A 14,137-nucleotide genomic window follows, 5' to 3' on the forward strand; every position below is an offset into this window, starting at 1 on the left:
GGGTAAATATCAAGGTGTTAATCTGACAGGATTTAGTTTTAACACATGACATTGATGCTGGGAATAGCTACAATATTATGGTAATATGACAAAGAGGACATTTTTTCATAAGTTCTCTTTCTCTATCTTCCACCCTATCTCGTTAAAAATAATAAGTAAAGCTTTTGAAATGTCATAGCGAATATTTCAAAAGAAATGCCTGACTTATCCACCTAACTCTCAAGAAAGGGTTTATCAATATAATTTTTAAAAAATATACTAATTGTCCCTTAAAATTACTTTCATGGGTTTAAAAATATCATTACACACTCACCTTCCTCTAAAGAAAAGGGTTCATAAATACCCATTTCCAAAAATATTCTTTAATGATTACAATGATAGTGATAAATTACACTGATAAATGGTATTAATATGGCACTTTTCCTACCTACAACTGTGATGATCACTGTACACTCCGCCGCGTTTCCCGCGCCATCCTTTGCGCTGAAGGTGATGGCAGAGGGACCTATCACCAGCCTGGCCGGGTAAGCCTCATTCTGGTTCATTGTAGGGTTAGAGTTATCCTGGACCATGGGAGGGGTGATCATGACATCGGCATACCAGACACCAGGATCAGTGGTGGTCGTGAAGTCTTCTGAGCAGATTAGAGTTGGAGGTTCGACGTCTGGGGAAGGAAGAGGTTGTTTAGGGGACTAAAATTATTATTATTATTATTATTTATTTATCTATTTATTTATTTATTTATTTAATTTATTTTTTTATTTTTTTTATTTTTTTTTTATTTATTTATTTATTTTTTATTTTTTTTTGGGGGGGGGGGTCTAGAGTTGAAATGATTTTCATTTGAACTGGATGCCAAGAAAGCTAGAGTGAGTATCATATTACAACCAGACAATATACTATACATTGATTTTGTTTTAATCACAGAATTTCCCCGACTTTTGGAAGATATCGCGCCTTGCTTCTTGATCATAATTTTGCTCAATTTGCATGCCTGTTAAATGGACGAGTCTTTGTCTGTCGTTTTCACTCAAGGTAATAAGGAGAAAAACCAATTATCAATGGAAGTTAAATGATTTACCAATGCATAACCGAGAATGACATAATCGTATACCATAGCCATACGAAATTTGATTTCGTCAACCTAAAACACTAACAGTTTCCATTGACAAAAGCCTAGAAAAAATGTCCCTCTGACCGATTTCCCAGAGGGAGCCGGGTCTCTTTTGAAGTACTACTTCTATAAATGAATCAGTTATCAAAAGCAAATCTAACTGCAGATCATTAAGGTTATAACAGAGGAGCTAAATATATAAACATTACCACGAACGACGATGACGAAGGAGCAGGTCCCGATGTTAGAACTCAAGTCGGAGGCAGAGACCTCTATCGTGTACTGCCCAATGGGAAACGTGGTCCCTGACGGGTAGGCGGGGCCGTCACTCAGGTACTGTCCGGAATTATCCACGATCTCAATATCATTCCATGTAACGACGGCGTTGTTCATTCCTGGATCGTTGGTCACGTTCAATGTTCCTGGACATGTGAGTCGTGGTGGTTCCGTGTCTAAAAGAAGAGCATCACCGAGATTTTTTAGAGCGTATTTAATGATTCTATACTTGAAGAAATGTCTGATACATAAATAGGTGTACGGTGCACTTAAAGTAGTTTTATTCTTAATTCCCAAGTCAATTATAAATGTGTTCCAATAATTACAGTGATATCTCTGAAGTCATATTCACTTACAAAAGTCGTATCATTAATTCATTTGTCAATTCTTATTTATTCAGGATCAATCCAAGTCTTTTAATATAATCTTCGCGACGCTGAGTTAAATACTACTTAATACAATTGAATAATAAGATAACATAAGGTTGGACAAAGTGTCATGTATGTAATATACATTATAAAGAGGTAAAATAACAATGCTGTATACGAAGAAGGCTTGCTCGTGCAAAAATAAAAGTTTTTTAGCAAAAAGAAGAAAAAAAAACACGGCACTCTAAAAGGTCAAAGCAAAAAAAAAGAGAACGGAAAGTAAGGTAATACATGTTGCAAACCTTCGCCTAAACACACTCAGAGCTAACGAAAATATGATAAAAACGAAAATCAAACAGGGTGTCATGCCAAACAGAGATTATGCCAGCTAATTTTTATTTGTTGTGTCCCCGTTTCTTCTCCTTTGAGTGAATGATTAATTATGTTTGTTAAAAGTGTGTTTGTTAAGCTGTAAGTCTCCGAAACACCGAAAGTACTTCAGATTTACATTTGTATTAATTATTTTGTTTTGTTTGCCTTTAGTGTTCGTGACAAGAAAAAGAATAGTTCCGTAATGTTTATTTTCATAAATTGTTCCCTTTTTGTTAAAGCCCTCTTTGTTCTGATTAAATCTCGTTGATATTATAAAAATAAAAACGACATCGTAATTTTAAAAAAGTATTAATAATAAATCAGAAAATATGTAAATTGGAATAGGAGATTCTATGAGATGTTCCGCAAGTAAAAAGAAAGGTAGAGAATTTATACATGTACGAATATCAGTGTATTTGCAAAAATTAATCTTGTTCATATAGATTTTTATCGTTCAAGTGTGACAAGATTATCTTGATCAATATCAATATGACCAGTGGCTTCATTGTCCGAATACCTTCAACAGTTACGAACACAGAGCATGCAGCACTATTCCCCTCCTCATCCACCGCCTCAAAGCGGACCGCGGAGACGCCAATGTAGACGCGATAGGAGTCTGGTAGGTTTAACTTGATGTCGCCTGAATTATCAGCGACTACGGGATCGTCGATGATCACGGTGGCGTAGTTCATCTCCGGGTCGGTCGACGTCGTGATGTTGCCCTGACACGAGACGGTAGGGCTTTCGATATCTGGATGATGACGATGATGATGAGGGTATTGAAAAATACACTACAGCAACTACGCATGCAAAACATCACATGACTATATTTAGGAAAAAGTAGCAAATTACTGATAGCAAAATTTCAAACTATATCAAATTGCGTAATTCACAAAGGCTATTAAGGCAAACTGCTATTGATACTATGGGAAACAGCAAACACAGTATCTCTCTTAAAAAACTGCAAAGCAAAGTATAAAACAGCATAGTTCCAAATACTATATTTTAGTCAAAAACATTGCTTACACTTTTGCGAAATCGTGAATTATATATCTTTAACATCAAACCCTTAAAAGTTACTGCTGAGACTTGATGTAGGAGTCTTGACGGCAATCAAACAAAGGAAACCAATGACAAAAAACTACAAACAAATTCTAATTACGGTTAGAAGAGGACTGGCACAACTCAAGTGTCAATCTGTAAATATCAAATTTCGCCTAATGAGAGCAATTACAAAATATCATTTTCTGTTGCTCGTAGAAAGATGATATATCACCCATGCCGGAATGGCCATTAGTTTTTTCTTGTCACCCGATTTGAAAATTCAGAACTCATTTTCACATAGTCTAAAATAAATTGTCAAACATGTCAGCAACTTTGGTGTGCTCCTCCCTCACTTCCAATATAGTCTAGCGATGCCTCTGAATGATATCGAGCTTCTTTAAAAAAAAAATGGCAAAACTGCTACTGCTCTATGCGAAAAGGATCATTTCTTTCATTTATTACGTCACTCTTCTAAGCAATAAGGCAAAAACATTTGAACCAATTTAAGCACTACTTTCAAGCTAGTGGTAATGGACATGCAAATGGACTACACTTGTTTTCACTGGGAGAAACGTGATAATTTTATGTTTCTCTTATATTCTCTAAACAAGTGGCGTATCGTGGGTCCAGCGAATGATGGGGCGTCACGAGGGGGGGGGGGGGCACTGGAAATACCAGATGGTTGACAGGCGACAGAACGAGAGTGTGTATAGAGTGAGGAAAGGGGAGGAGGGAGGGGGGGGTGGTCGTTTCTCATTCTTTTCAGATTGAATATCTCCTCTGTCTCTCTGTCTCTCTATCTCTCTCTGTCTCTCTCTCTCTCTCTCTCTCTCTCTCTATTTTCAATTTACGCAATTCCATTGAGGGGCCCCCGCCTACTGTGTCCCCGTAGAAACGTCACTGTAAAAAAAAATATTTAAAAACTATAAAAAAAAACTCGGAAAACCATACCTCGGCATGTCGGTGGATTCGATGAGAATGTCCCGTCACCCAAACACATCGTCGTTGCTGCACCTTCCAAACTATATCCCGTCTGACTGCAGATATACGTACATTCGGTTAGAGTTTCGACAACGGACGCAGATGGACAATAGTTAGGCGACGTCGTGTTGAATGGAAACCCATAGGATGGGACTACGCATGTTCCTGTAGAGTTAGGCAGAAAAACATAATTAGTGTAAATCAATAGGATTTTTTTTTTATTGAAATGAAATGAAGTTACAAAATAGTTATTCAACAGTTGCATAAGGGGAGTCATGCATAGGTACGTTTACACGAGAAAAAAATTAAAGCACTGCAGTCATTAGTATATGATAAACAAATATATATATATATATGTAATATTTATAAAATCTTATCATCGTTCATATTGTCACACATTTATCAAATATCTTGAGTCTACATGTATATCACAGTCATGGCAATTTTCGACTTTTAAACATGACTATTCATGTAAAGTAATTTCTCATTTTAGGTTTGTTTTATAATGTGATTTCGATACGAGTCTTTTTCAAATCGTTAACTTGAAAACCATGAAAGCTAAACTTTAAGTTCAACTTCAAGACAAATAAAAAGAAACGTAGACACTTTGTCCTATACTCGGTCAAGAAATTGAATGTACTTTTCTTCGTCCTTTATTTTTCAGCATGTGTGCTTAGTGTTGTGTACCTCAAGCGTCTTTCAAGACCTAACACGACACTCCCATCTGAATTCCAATGGAGACGTTTAAATACGGAGGTGAGAGCTGGCCCCCCTATGCTGTTATGGGGATCAGCATCGTTTTGGTGCTTGTGTATCCTAGATGTGGACTCTGTCTAGGGGACGGACCCAGCAGGTGGAGGGGAGGGGGCGGAATTACGAAGGTCATGACCCCCCCCCTTTTTTTTTTTTGTTGCTCGTCCGAGACTTTTGAGATTTGAATTCCTCTGTTTTATGCATGATAACCTCAATATTTGTTTGTTTTGTTTTGTTTTGCCTTACGTTGCTTTGTTTTGCCTTTTTTTTTCTTTGCTTTCAGATGTTGTTTTCTCCTGGGGGACAGGACCCCATCTTTTGTTCGATAACCCGTTTCATTTATTTTGGGCTCTCTAATAACAAAAATAATAATACAAAACTCTGGAGCCGCCCCTGCTGTATATGGCGTTGATTTAAAGTTAAAGCTGACTTTCTGTGAAACTGTGCGGTTAAATACGTCTACTTTCAGTCTTTAACAGACAACCTTGCGAAAGAAAAGAGAGCTAACGATGGTTGTTCTTACCCGTTGATGTAGGAATGTTTGGAATTCCTATCAGGGTGAATGTCAATCGATTGGAAAGTAATAATTCTATTTGACGTCTCAATCATTAAATCATGCTGCAGTAATTTCGATTGCGTGTAATTTATAATGTTACCAAAACAATATAATCAGGTGAGGTCTATGGAAGCTGAAAGCGAGTAATCCTTATTAGGTTTTGAGTTGGCTATATTATGTGCAGTTCGTATTTCGCAGGAGATTGGAGTTTGGATGTGACTGGAATTGAGAAGTGGGTACGTCGACGACGATATAGAATGTAACATGACCACCATATTTTATGTTTTATTGTTGAACCTGATTGTTGCAAGTTAATGTATTTTAGCGTGTGATTGCGTGGGCCGACAGGAAACAGTTCAGCTTACATCCTAAGCTGACGGAGGTCCCCCCCCCCTCTCCACCCCATCCGCCTCAACTGGGAGTTAACCCAGCTACGTATCGGATAGTGGTGAAGGGATAGGGATATGGGGGGGGGGGGTGGCGGAGCCTAGGAACTATAGGCTCTGGAGTTCGTAGAGTCAATGTGCCTCTTGGATACAGGAACGTTTATACTTTTCTCTATTTCGTAAACTGTGGAAATCAACTACCCGGTATTGTATCTATTGGCTGTATTAGAATGACAGGGAATTTGGTCCCGCCCCCCTAACAAAATATAGATAAGACATTAAAACAAAAATCAAATGTAGTATAAAGTGATCAATTAACGAGACAAGAGCAAAAGATCAGGTCAGACAGGTTTTTAATATACCAAACAGCGGAATCAAGCTTGACGATCCTGAAACATTACCCCCCCCCTTTGGGATCACTTTAAAAGTCCGCCCCTCCTGGATTTAACCCCACATTCCTGTGGCTACGCCTCTGCGTGTCAAGATGGAAAAGAGTCAATATGACCCGGATCTCCCCAGTCAACATGTTTGTTAAAATGTAAACTGACTTGAGGTTCGCTGTGTAGGTCTGGCCTTGGTGACATTAGAATTTTTGTCAATTTGTTTTTCCCCCTATACATTCTTGTGGTCTACAATATATTATTTTGTACATAAACCATTTATAAACGAATTTCAATAATAAGATTTTTTTTTAAATCGCTTTCATTTTATTCAAAGTAAGCCCGGTTCTTGAATAAAGGATAATGATGAAGGTCATATTTTTTGTTAAAGCAGGTGTATTTCAAGCACATGTTTGAAATACACCTGCTTTAACAACAAAAATATGATTTAAAAAAAATGTCTGATGTATTTTTTTGTTCGAGGAGGGGGATCATATTCGGCATACATTCGGCATAAATGTCTCGTTTGATGATTTTTAAAATTATTCCCTATAAATCTATAAACGAGAAGGACACCTCCCCCCCCCCCCCCCCCCCCCTCCTGAAAAAAACCTAAATTCCAGTTTGTATAAGAAAACGTAGCCTCATAGATACAAAGATATGTGGGTTTTACTAATACATAAAAAGTCTACTTAGACTTAGACACCCTCCCCCCCCCCCCCCTCCTGAAAAAAAAAACTAAATTCCCGTTTGTATAAGAAAACGTAGCCTAATACTATTAGAGACAAAGATATGTGGGTGTCACTATATAATACATAAAAAGTCTACTTAGAAGAAAATTATGTAATCTATAATTTTTACATTATCAATATAAATTATTTCACGGTATACGCCCAATAATCGTTAGTAAGGATTGTCTTCTGAATACAGCTTAGATTCCCTACGTTTTTACAATCGATTTGAAAAAACGCTAACTTAGTCATCATTATTGAATGGATATAGTGTTCTTTAATCAGAAAGACAACGTTTCGAGGTGAAATTCCAGGAATTGCTTATTAAACTTAATCGAAAAATACATTTAAATCAAAGAAGTGTGGGGCGCATGGCTTGTTTGGGTGTACACTCTTCAGAGCGAATCCCAAGTTGCAGAGAAAATGAAATATGAAACTCATAATGAATAAGTTTCTTCGTTTATTTTCTATTATTAATTGAAGAAAAAGAAAGTTCTATACCAAGCATAGAACCCTTTACACGCTGTACTCTGCATGCAGGGTTTGTTCATGAATCTTACACAGTACGATAAAAGACATTATAAATTCAGAGTTGCCATTTACATCGATAAAGAGATTACGTATAGACCTATATCTACGAAGAATTTTTTCTTCTTAAAGGATCAGAATTTTGTTAAATTATTTGTGTAACAATTATTATCATGTAATGTTTAAGATTTAAACAAAGAGGTATAGTGAAGAAAAATATGTTTGTCTTTTAAAAACGTAAATAACGACAACTCATTAACGGAAAGATGACGAACCCCGATGATGTCACTAATGAACAAAAAAATACTAAAAATAATCACATGTAAAAATGCATTTAATAGTGATATGATTGAAATGAATAGGTAATATCTTAAGAAGCATTTAGATCAATGATAGATGGACCTTTATTGAAAATATTATAATAAGTGCGGAGGGGGTGGAGGTGCTCGTAGATGAAGAGGTGTTGCAATAAGAGACGTGTATTGATAAGGTGTCTGAAGTCATGTTTAGACAGTGCTCGGCTGGGATGATTAGAACGATTGAATAATAACGATTGTTAACGATTTCATTTCCCCTGTCATAACAGTGCGGGGATGTATATGAAGGCAACACCAATGCGGAAATCACTTTTTAGGAACACAAACAATTTTTGATCAATTGTCTTTGATGTCGTATCATAGAAGAGATTCATCTGATCTGTAGAATTTATCAAAATGATCTTCTATTTGTATTATGTAATTAATCAAAACATAATTAGTTTATTATGTCTGTAGCCATTAGATCAACGGTAGATTAGAAATGCCATTTTATTGAGAAACATGAGAAGAGGAGGGGGGGGGGGTAGGGGAGGAAGGGAATGGGAAAAATTGAATACTTAAAACTACTGTAACGTACTAGTAAATCTTTAGTTTAAATTGCTCTTTTCGAAAGCTTTAAGTTCAGTCCAAATATTGATATAAGACGGTAGAGGGAATATAATATTATATATTGTAAAGTGGCACAGGCATGTTTGTAGATTAAATTATTTATCTTTAAATTATGGAATTTTGATGTATTTCTAAAACAACTAGCCATGGACCATTTGCACGATACAGCCTACATCACTATGGTACTGACTGTTCAGTTTTGACACAATGGTCGAATGATAATCGATTTGAAATGGAAGAAATTAAATATGATGTGTTACTTGAACAGGAAGAGGAAATTTGTGTATAGTTTTTGTGTCAATGCCCTTGAGCTTATGACCTTGCTTGTTGTTGTTGTTGGATTTTATGGCATTTTCCATCGTCGTTGGATGATGTTCGCCGATATTTTCGCAAATTTTCATCAACGTTTATATCGAGATACATGGCCTTAACTGGATAAAATAATAATAATAATCATAATCATCATCATATTAAATAATAACATTAATACCAATAGCAATGATAATAACAATAACAAAATTATTAATAATAATGATGATAATACCGATGTGATAATAATCTTAATCATACTTATTCTACTACTAATAATAATAATTATAAATGATGATAACAATTTGTCTGCGGGGCCTGCAATCAGTAATACCCCAGCTATAGCCAAGTACCTATTTACATCTGGATGGAGAGGGTCAAATGTGGTTTAATGCCTTGTCAAAAGACTTTAGTGCCGAGCTGGGATTCGAACCCTCAAACCTTGGATTAAGAGTCAAGTGATTGGCCCACTAACATGTATAAATTCAAGATGGGTTGATGAATTTTCAGGAAATTTTTTGAAATATCTGTGAACTCCAAGGTGCTCTTTTTTAGTAAAAAAAAAAGAAATTTCCAAAAGAACCTTGGAAATCTTGAAATCAAAATGAAAATGGATAAAATCATAAACTGTATTATACTTTCATACATTGTATCATAAACGTTTCATTTGTTTATATGTAAATGACTTTGTAATTAATTGTTGAAAGATTTTTTTTTGTTACGGGTTATTTTTCTGCTACATTATATCATGCTATAAACGAGTCTGATTCTCGATTTCACCTTCCGGGATTACTTTTAGATAAGTATTGCTGTTGTCCTTATCAAAGAAGGACACGAATAATCGAGTGCCACCATGATAAAAATATACAACCACTTGTATGCCAGGTGCCAATTTCCAAAATTCGTAATTAATGGTGATACAGTTATAAGTATCTAAAACATAATCTGTTGAGATATGAACGTGGCAGCCAGCAAAATTATACGAGTAATAGTGACAAATTAGTGTAAAACCCCCTCATACATTCTACATAAGCATGTAAGTCATGAAGAGTTCTCATTGAGTATGTCTATACTGGGCCTATGCGTGAGATTTCTATAGATGTCTGTAGTATTTCCTAGATTGTGTCTCTTGTTACATTCACAAACGGAGGAAGGCTTCTTCGGTTAACCATAGACCCGCATGTTCTTTCCTTACACTCAAAGGATGTCAACTTATTCAAATCGTTTCCAGTATACCTCTTGGATACCCTCCAACCGCTTCCTTGTCTTTTGTTCTCATGCATAACAAAGTATTAACAAGGAGCACTTAAAGACCACCATAACAAAAGCATTTTACCCCGTGTCTTACCTTGCACTGATGACGTCGTAATGACATAGGTGATAATCCATGACAAAGCGATTTGAGTGCGTAGCTTGGTGTCCATATTGATGAAGCCTGTTTATAATGCCAACAAAAAACAAATAAACAACTAAATCATTCATACCCCTTGTAATTTGATGAATTTGTGTTTATCGTAACTCATCAAGAAATATAAATAGGTACAAATCAATATTTCACATACTTACACAATTACAAAAATTGGTAAGGGTATAAATAATTTTGTTGCCGACTGTACACAATTATTCGAAATATTGTTCTGTGAAATATAGTTTTCTGAAGATATGTTTCAAACTGATGACATGGCACGATATCAGTCCAACATATTTGGGAATCCACGTAACAGAGAAAACAATTACCTAATAAAATGACCCATTTTCAAAATATAAAAATAAATTTGCTGAGTTAATTGACAGACACCATGTTTACTAAACCCGACTTACAAACAGTCGTAGCATATTTCAAAACATACACCTGTATACCCATAACCCATGAACATCGAACAGGCAAAAATCGAAATAATCATAATTTTGCTTGAAGATTTCCAATATATTTTCACTAAAAAATGTACATTTCGCGTCATTCACAGCAATGCGAATGCGACATTATTTTAAACGACCTATAGTATAAAGACTGTGTTTTGTTGTACACAGTTAGATTTATCCGAAAGAACATTAACAACAAAATTGAAATCAATCACAGGTTCGAATAAATCTGAAAAATTACTTACTTACAGTAAATGCCTAGATCCCACTTCTCTTTATTATTAAAAAAAAAAACTGTTTGAAGCTATTGGAGTAATCTGTTTCCGAATCAAAATATGAAAAGTGATGGCAGATGGGCTCGGGTCAATTAAGTTTACAATCTTATGATTATGAATTATGTGCATTCATGCATGCTCATACGTCAGAGTAGGAAATTTCCTCATCATATTAACTAGAGGCAAAATTCGGAATTCGGTATAAAGGTGAACTTTCACAATGGGTCCGATATTTTTACTTAATATACTAAGACTCCGTCAACATCGTAAAGGGACTTACTTTCAACTTTTGTCTAAAAGTGTCTGAAACGGGATTTCATTCACATGAAAATAAAACTAAAAACATATTTTAAAATATACTTTAACAAATCTTTGATTTGATTAATATCCAGTATAGAAAAGATATGCACGATTGGCATTCAAGACAGTATACGCATATTTTGCTTTATAAAATAACAATTTCTTTGGATGATTAGCGTTGATAAATTATCAGACCGTACTCAATGAATAACTTACCAGCACGCGGAAGCTCTCGGAGAACAAGTCTGTTGTTACTATCCTTCTGATGTTGACGTTCCTTTCACTTATAAATTCCTTTCAGTTAAAGGTTATTGCAATGACAGCTTTTCCTTGAAGAATACAGTCATCCGTATCCTAAGCAGAAAGCATATTGTCAGCAATCAAAGAAATGATATCTGTTTTTGATCCAAGGATAGTTGTTTGGCGATGGCTCCAAACCTCAAGACGCCGATTCCGAATTAAGTTGTCGTCAGCCGTTCTAATCGAAAGAATTACAACGTCTATTAACCCCAGCAGATTACTCCCGCTATCACTCAGTCGAAACCACTTAAATGATGATTAAAAATCAAAGAAGTTAACGACTGGTTTGCGAACAAAAATGTTAGAAAATGTGTACCATCGAAAGTGATCAACCCGAATGTTATACAAACATGTCTGCATGTGATATTGTCGGAGAAATGTTGTCTGAGTAATCAAAATCAATTGTTTACACAATCAGTCCGTCACGATAACGTTTTTTTAATATATTTTATTCACTTTTTCCCTGTAGTTTAATCTTCTTATTGACCGGTTCTACAGCCGTGATCGCTTGTCGATGTCGGTAGGTTGATGCTGATTTTCGTCGTAAAATTGTTCACGATCAAACGTGCTCGACGGACATTCTCTCATGTTATTGCTTGCTAAATCAGATTTGGGTTGGTTAACGTCGAGATGGGCACAGCGGGACCAGAACGTTCTCGCAACCTACGCAGATCAGATCTCTTCCGCTTGGGGATCGCTTTACGTTATTTTGACAACATTTCCTCGTCAATGTGATCTCATACTTTCCGCTGAAGTCTCCAGCTCACTTTCCAATTAGAGTCATTATGATATATTGTGTCTAGCAGTGGCATTTTCGTTTTTCTTCCCCACGTTTTCCCATGATAATAGTCCAAAACCAGAGTTTGTATGTTAAAGATGGATGCCCACACAGTGGAAAACCTCACATTGATAAACTTGCAGGAAAATCACTTCGTTATTTCCATGTGCGATTGTTATAGACGAAACACCGAGATAGAGCCAATTTATCTCTTTTCAGTTAATGACAATGGTACCTTCATAATGTCTTTAAGCGGTTTATTTACTTTACAAACAAACCGTTATTTGCGCTTTAAATAAAAAAATCAGTATGATGTTCGCAAACAGTCTCGATACCCACAAAGCGTCAAAAAGCAGCTTTATTAAAACTCGTCCCGATGTGTACTGAAAGCAAGACCGCTAAATCGGGGAACCGGTGACTGTGTATAATACGAGCGTTGGTTGAGCCCAGTTGTTGACATGGGCGTACACCCCAAAATTCTCTCCGTGACCTATCCCATTCATAACATGTTGAACTAATAAAGTCTCGTCAAATATACCCAGGACCTCTCTCCTATTTGATCCGATTGCTTTGTTTGCTAAAACGCTAGGTACAGAGTGGGTTAGGACTTTATATAGCCGAGTCTGAGGCTAAAGTGAAAGGGTTTTACCTCAGCCAGAATAAAGTATGTGGCGTAGGAATGCTAAACGTATAGACGTCCGATGAAAATGATGTTACGTAATCCCTGATGACGCATATGAAATCAATTTAAAAAATGTAGCGAATAAGCAGAATAAAAGCATTCACTAAAAATGTTAGAAATGTTAAAAATGAAAATGGTAGTTTTCGTAATCCAGAACTCAAAAGGTGTTTGATTACATTCAGATATAAACAAAATATTACTGTTCAGTTTTTTAAATTCATCCCGGCGTAATAATAGTGTCAAAATATGCCCTTGCTAGCAATAATTATTTAGTGTAAAAATGCATCCATGCTTTTCTCGGTTTCTAAAGGTATACCGGCGTACCCACCCCCTCCGCCATAAAACAAAGACAGACCTTGTATGTTACAGTGTAACAGAGAGGAAGATTACTTGAAAATGAGCTTTTGAGATTGTCTATATGCTTGAGTGCAGCTTCCGTCACTAGCGATAATTCATATGAATAGCTGAACCTTAAACCTTTTCTAACTTGACATTTGACAATCCTTTTTTTTTTGGGGGGGGGGGTAATATAGACATACACACTCTAACACTCGACACATTCACATTTTCTTAGGCGTGACTTATGTTCATATACTCGACAATAATTTAAAAACTTTAATAGGACATGTCATTTCGGTTTCGTTTGATATTCATGCAGGGAGGGGGGGGGGGGGGAGTATACGATATTAAAAATGTTGCCCTCCTTTCTATCCGTGTATGCGAGCGTTTGTGTGTGTGTTTGTGTCTGTGTTAGTTTGTAAGGAGAGGGAACAACCCCGTCCGACGGGATTTCCTCGCATGCGTATCGAAAATACATCCATTGTATTGTTGGAGGAGGCGGGCCGTGGCGAAACAGCAAAGGCAATTTGGTTATGACATGGAAGGACGTGATTACATTAAAATGATGATGATGTGATTATATATATAATAAAAGTAATAAACATAAAATACTACTAATAAAATACTAATACAACTACTGCTAGTAGGAGTACTACTACTATGACTGCTACTACTACTACTACTACTACTACTACTACTACTACTACTACTACTTCCACTACTACTACTTCTACTACTAATGATACAAAATATCACATTTCTTGGTATATTTCCGCTCAAAGATTTTACATTTTAAGGGGCACATTTTAAAAGTACGCAGGGTTTGAAGGGTCAAGTTTTAAAAGGGGCACGGGCCTCTTGTGCGCCCCCAGAAAA

General features: G+C 36.2%; 1 protein-coding gene across 9 annotated transcripts in view; it reads right to left on the bottom strand.

Annotated features, from left to right (window-relative positions):
• Nucleotides 1–12,856, bottom strand: part of LOC583016 — a 33,833-nt gene extending 20,977 nt beyond the window's left edge. For 5 of the 9 annotated variants that reach the window (XM_031000374.1, XM_011684096.2, XM_011684095.2 and 2 more), the window contains exons 1-6: nucleotides 11,379–12,856; nucleotides 10,073–10,159; nucleotides 4,126–4,320; nucleotides 2,648–2,881; nucleotides 1,324–1,566; nucleotides 428–664 (exon numbers count right to left, since the gene is read on the bottom strand). In XM_031000374.1, coding sequence (XP_030856234.1) covers nucleotides 428–664; nucleotides 1,324–1,566; nucleotides 2,648–2,881; nucleotides 4,126–4,320; nucleotides 10,073–10,148 — 985 coding nt within the window. In that variant the 5' untranslated portion in view covers nucleotides 10,149–10,159; nucleotides 11,379–12,856. The remainder of the gene's footprint in view (nucleotides 1–427; nucleotides 665–1,323; nucleotides 1,567–2,647; nucleotides 2,882–4,125; nucleotides 4,321–10,072; nucleotides 10,160–11,378) is intronic. The other 4 variants (XM_031000376.1, XM_031000373.1, XM_782944.5 and 1 more) reach the window with 2 other exon arrangements.
• Nucleotides 12,857–14,137: the final 1,281 nt, after the last annotated feature.

Source organism: Strongylocentrotus purpuratus, unplaced genomic scaffold (genome assembly GCF_000002235.5).
Source record: "Strongylocentrotus purpuratus isolate Spur 01 unplaced genomic scaffold, Spur_5.0 spur5_scaffold_6, whole genome shotgun sequence".
Lineage (NCBI taxonomy): Eukaryota > Metazoa > Echinodermata > Echinoidea > Camarodonta > Strongylocentrotidae > Strongylocentrotus > Strongylocentrotus purpuratus.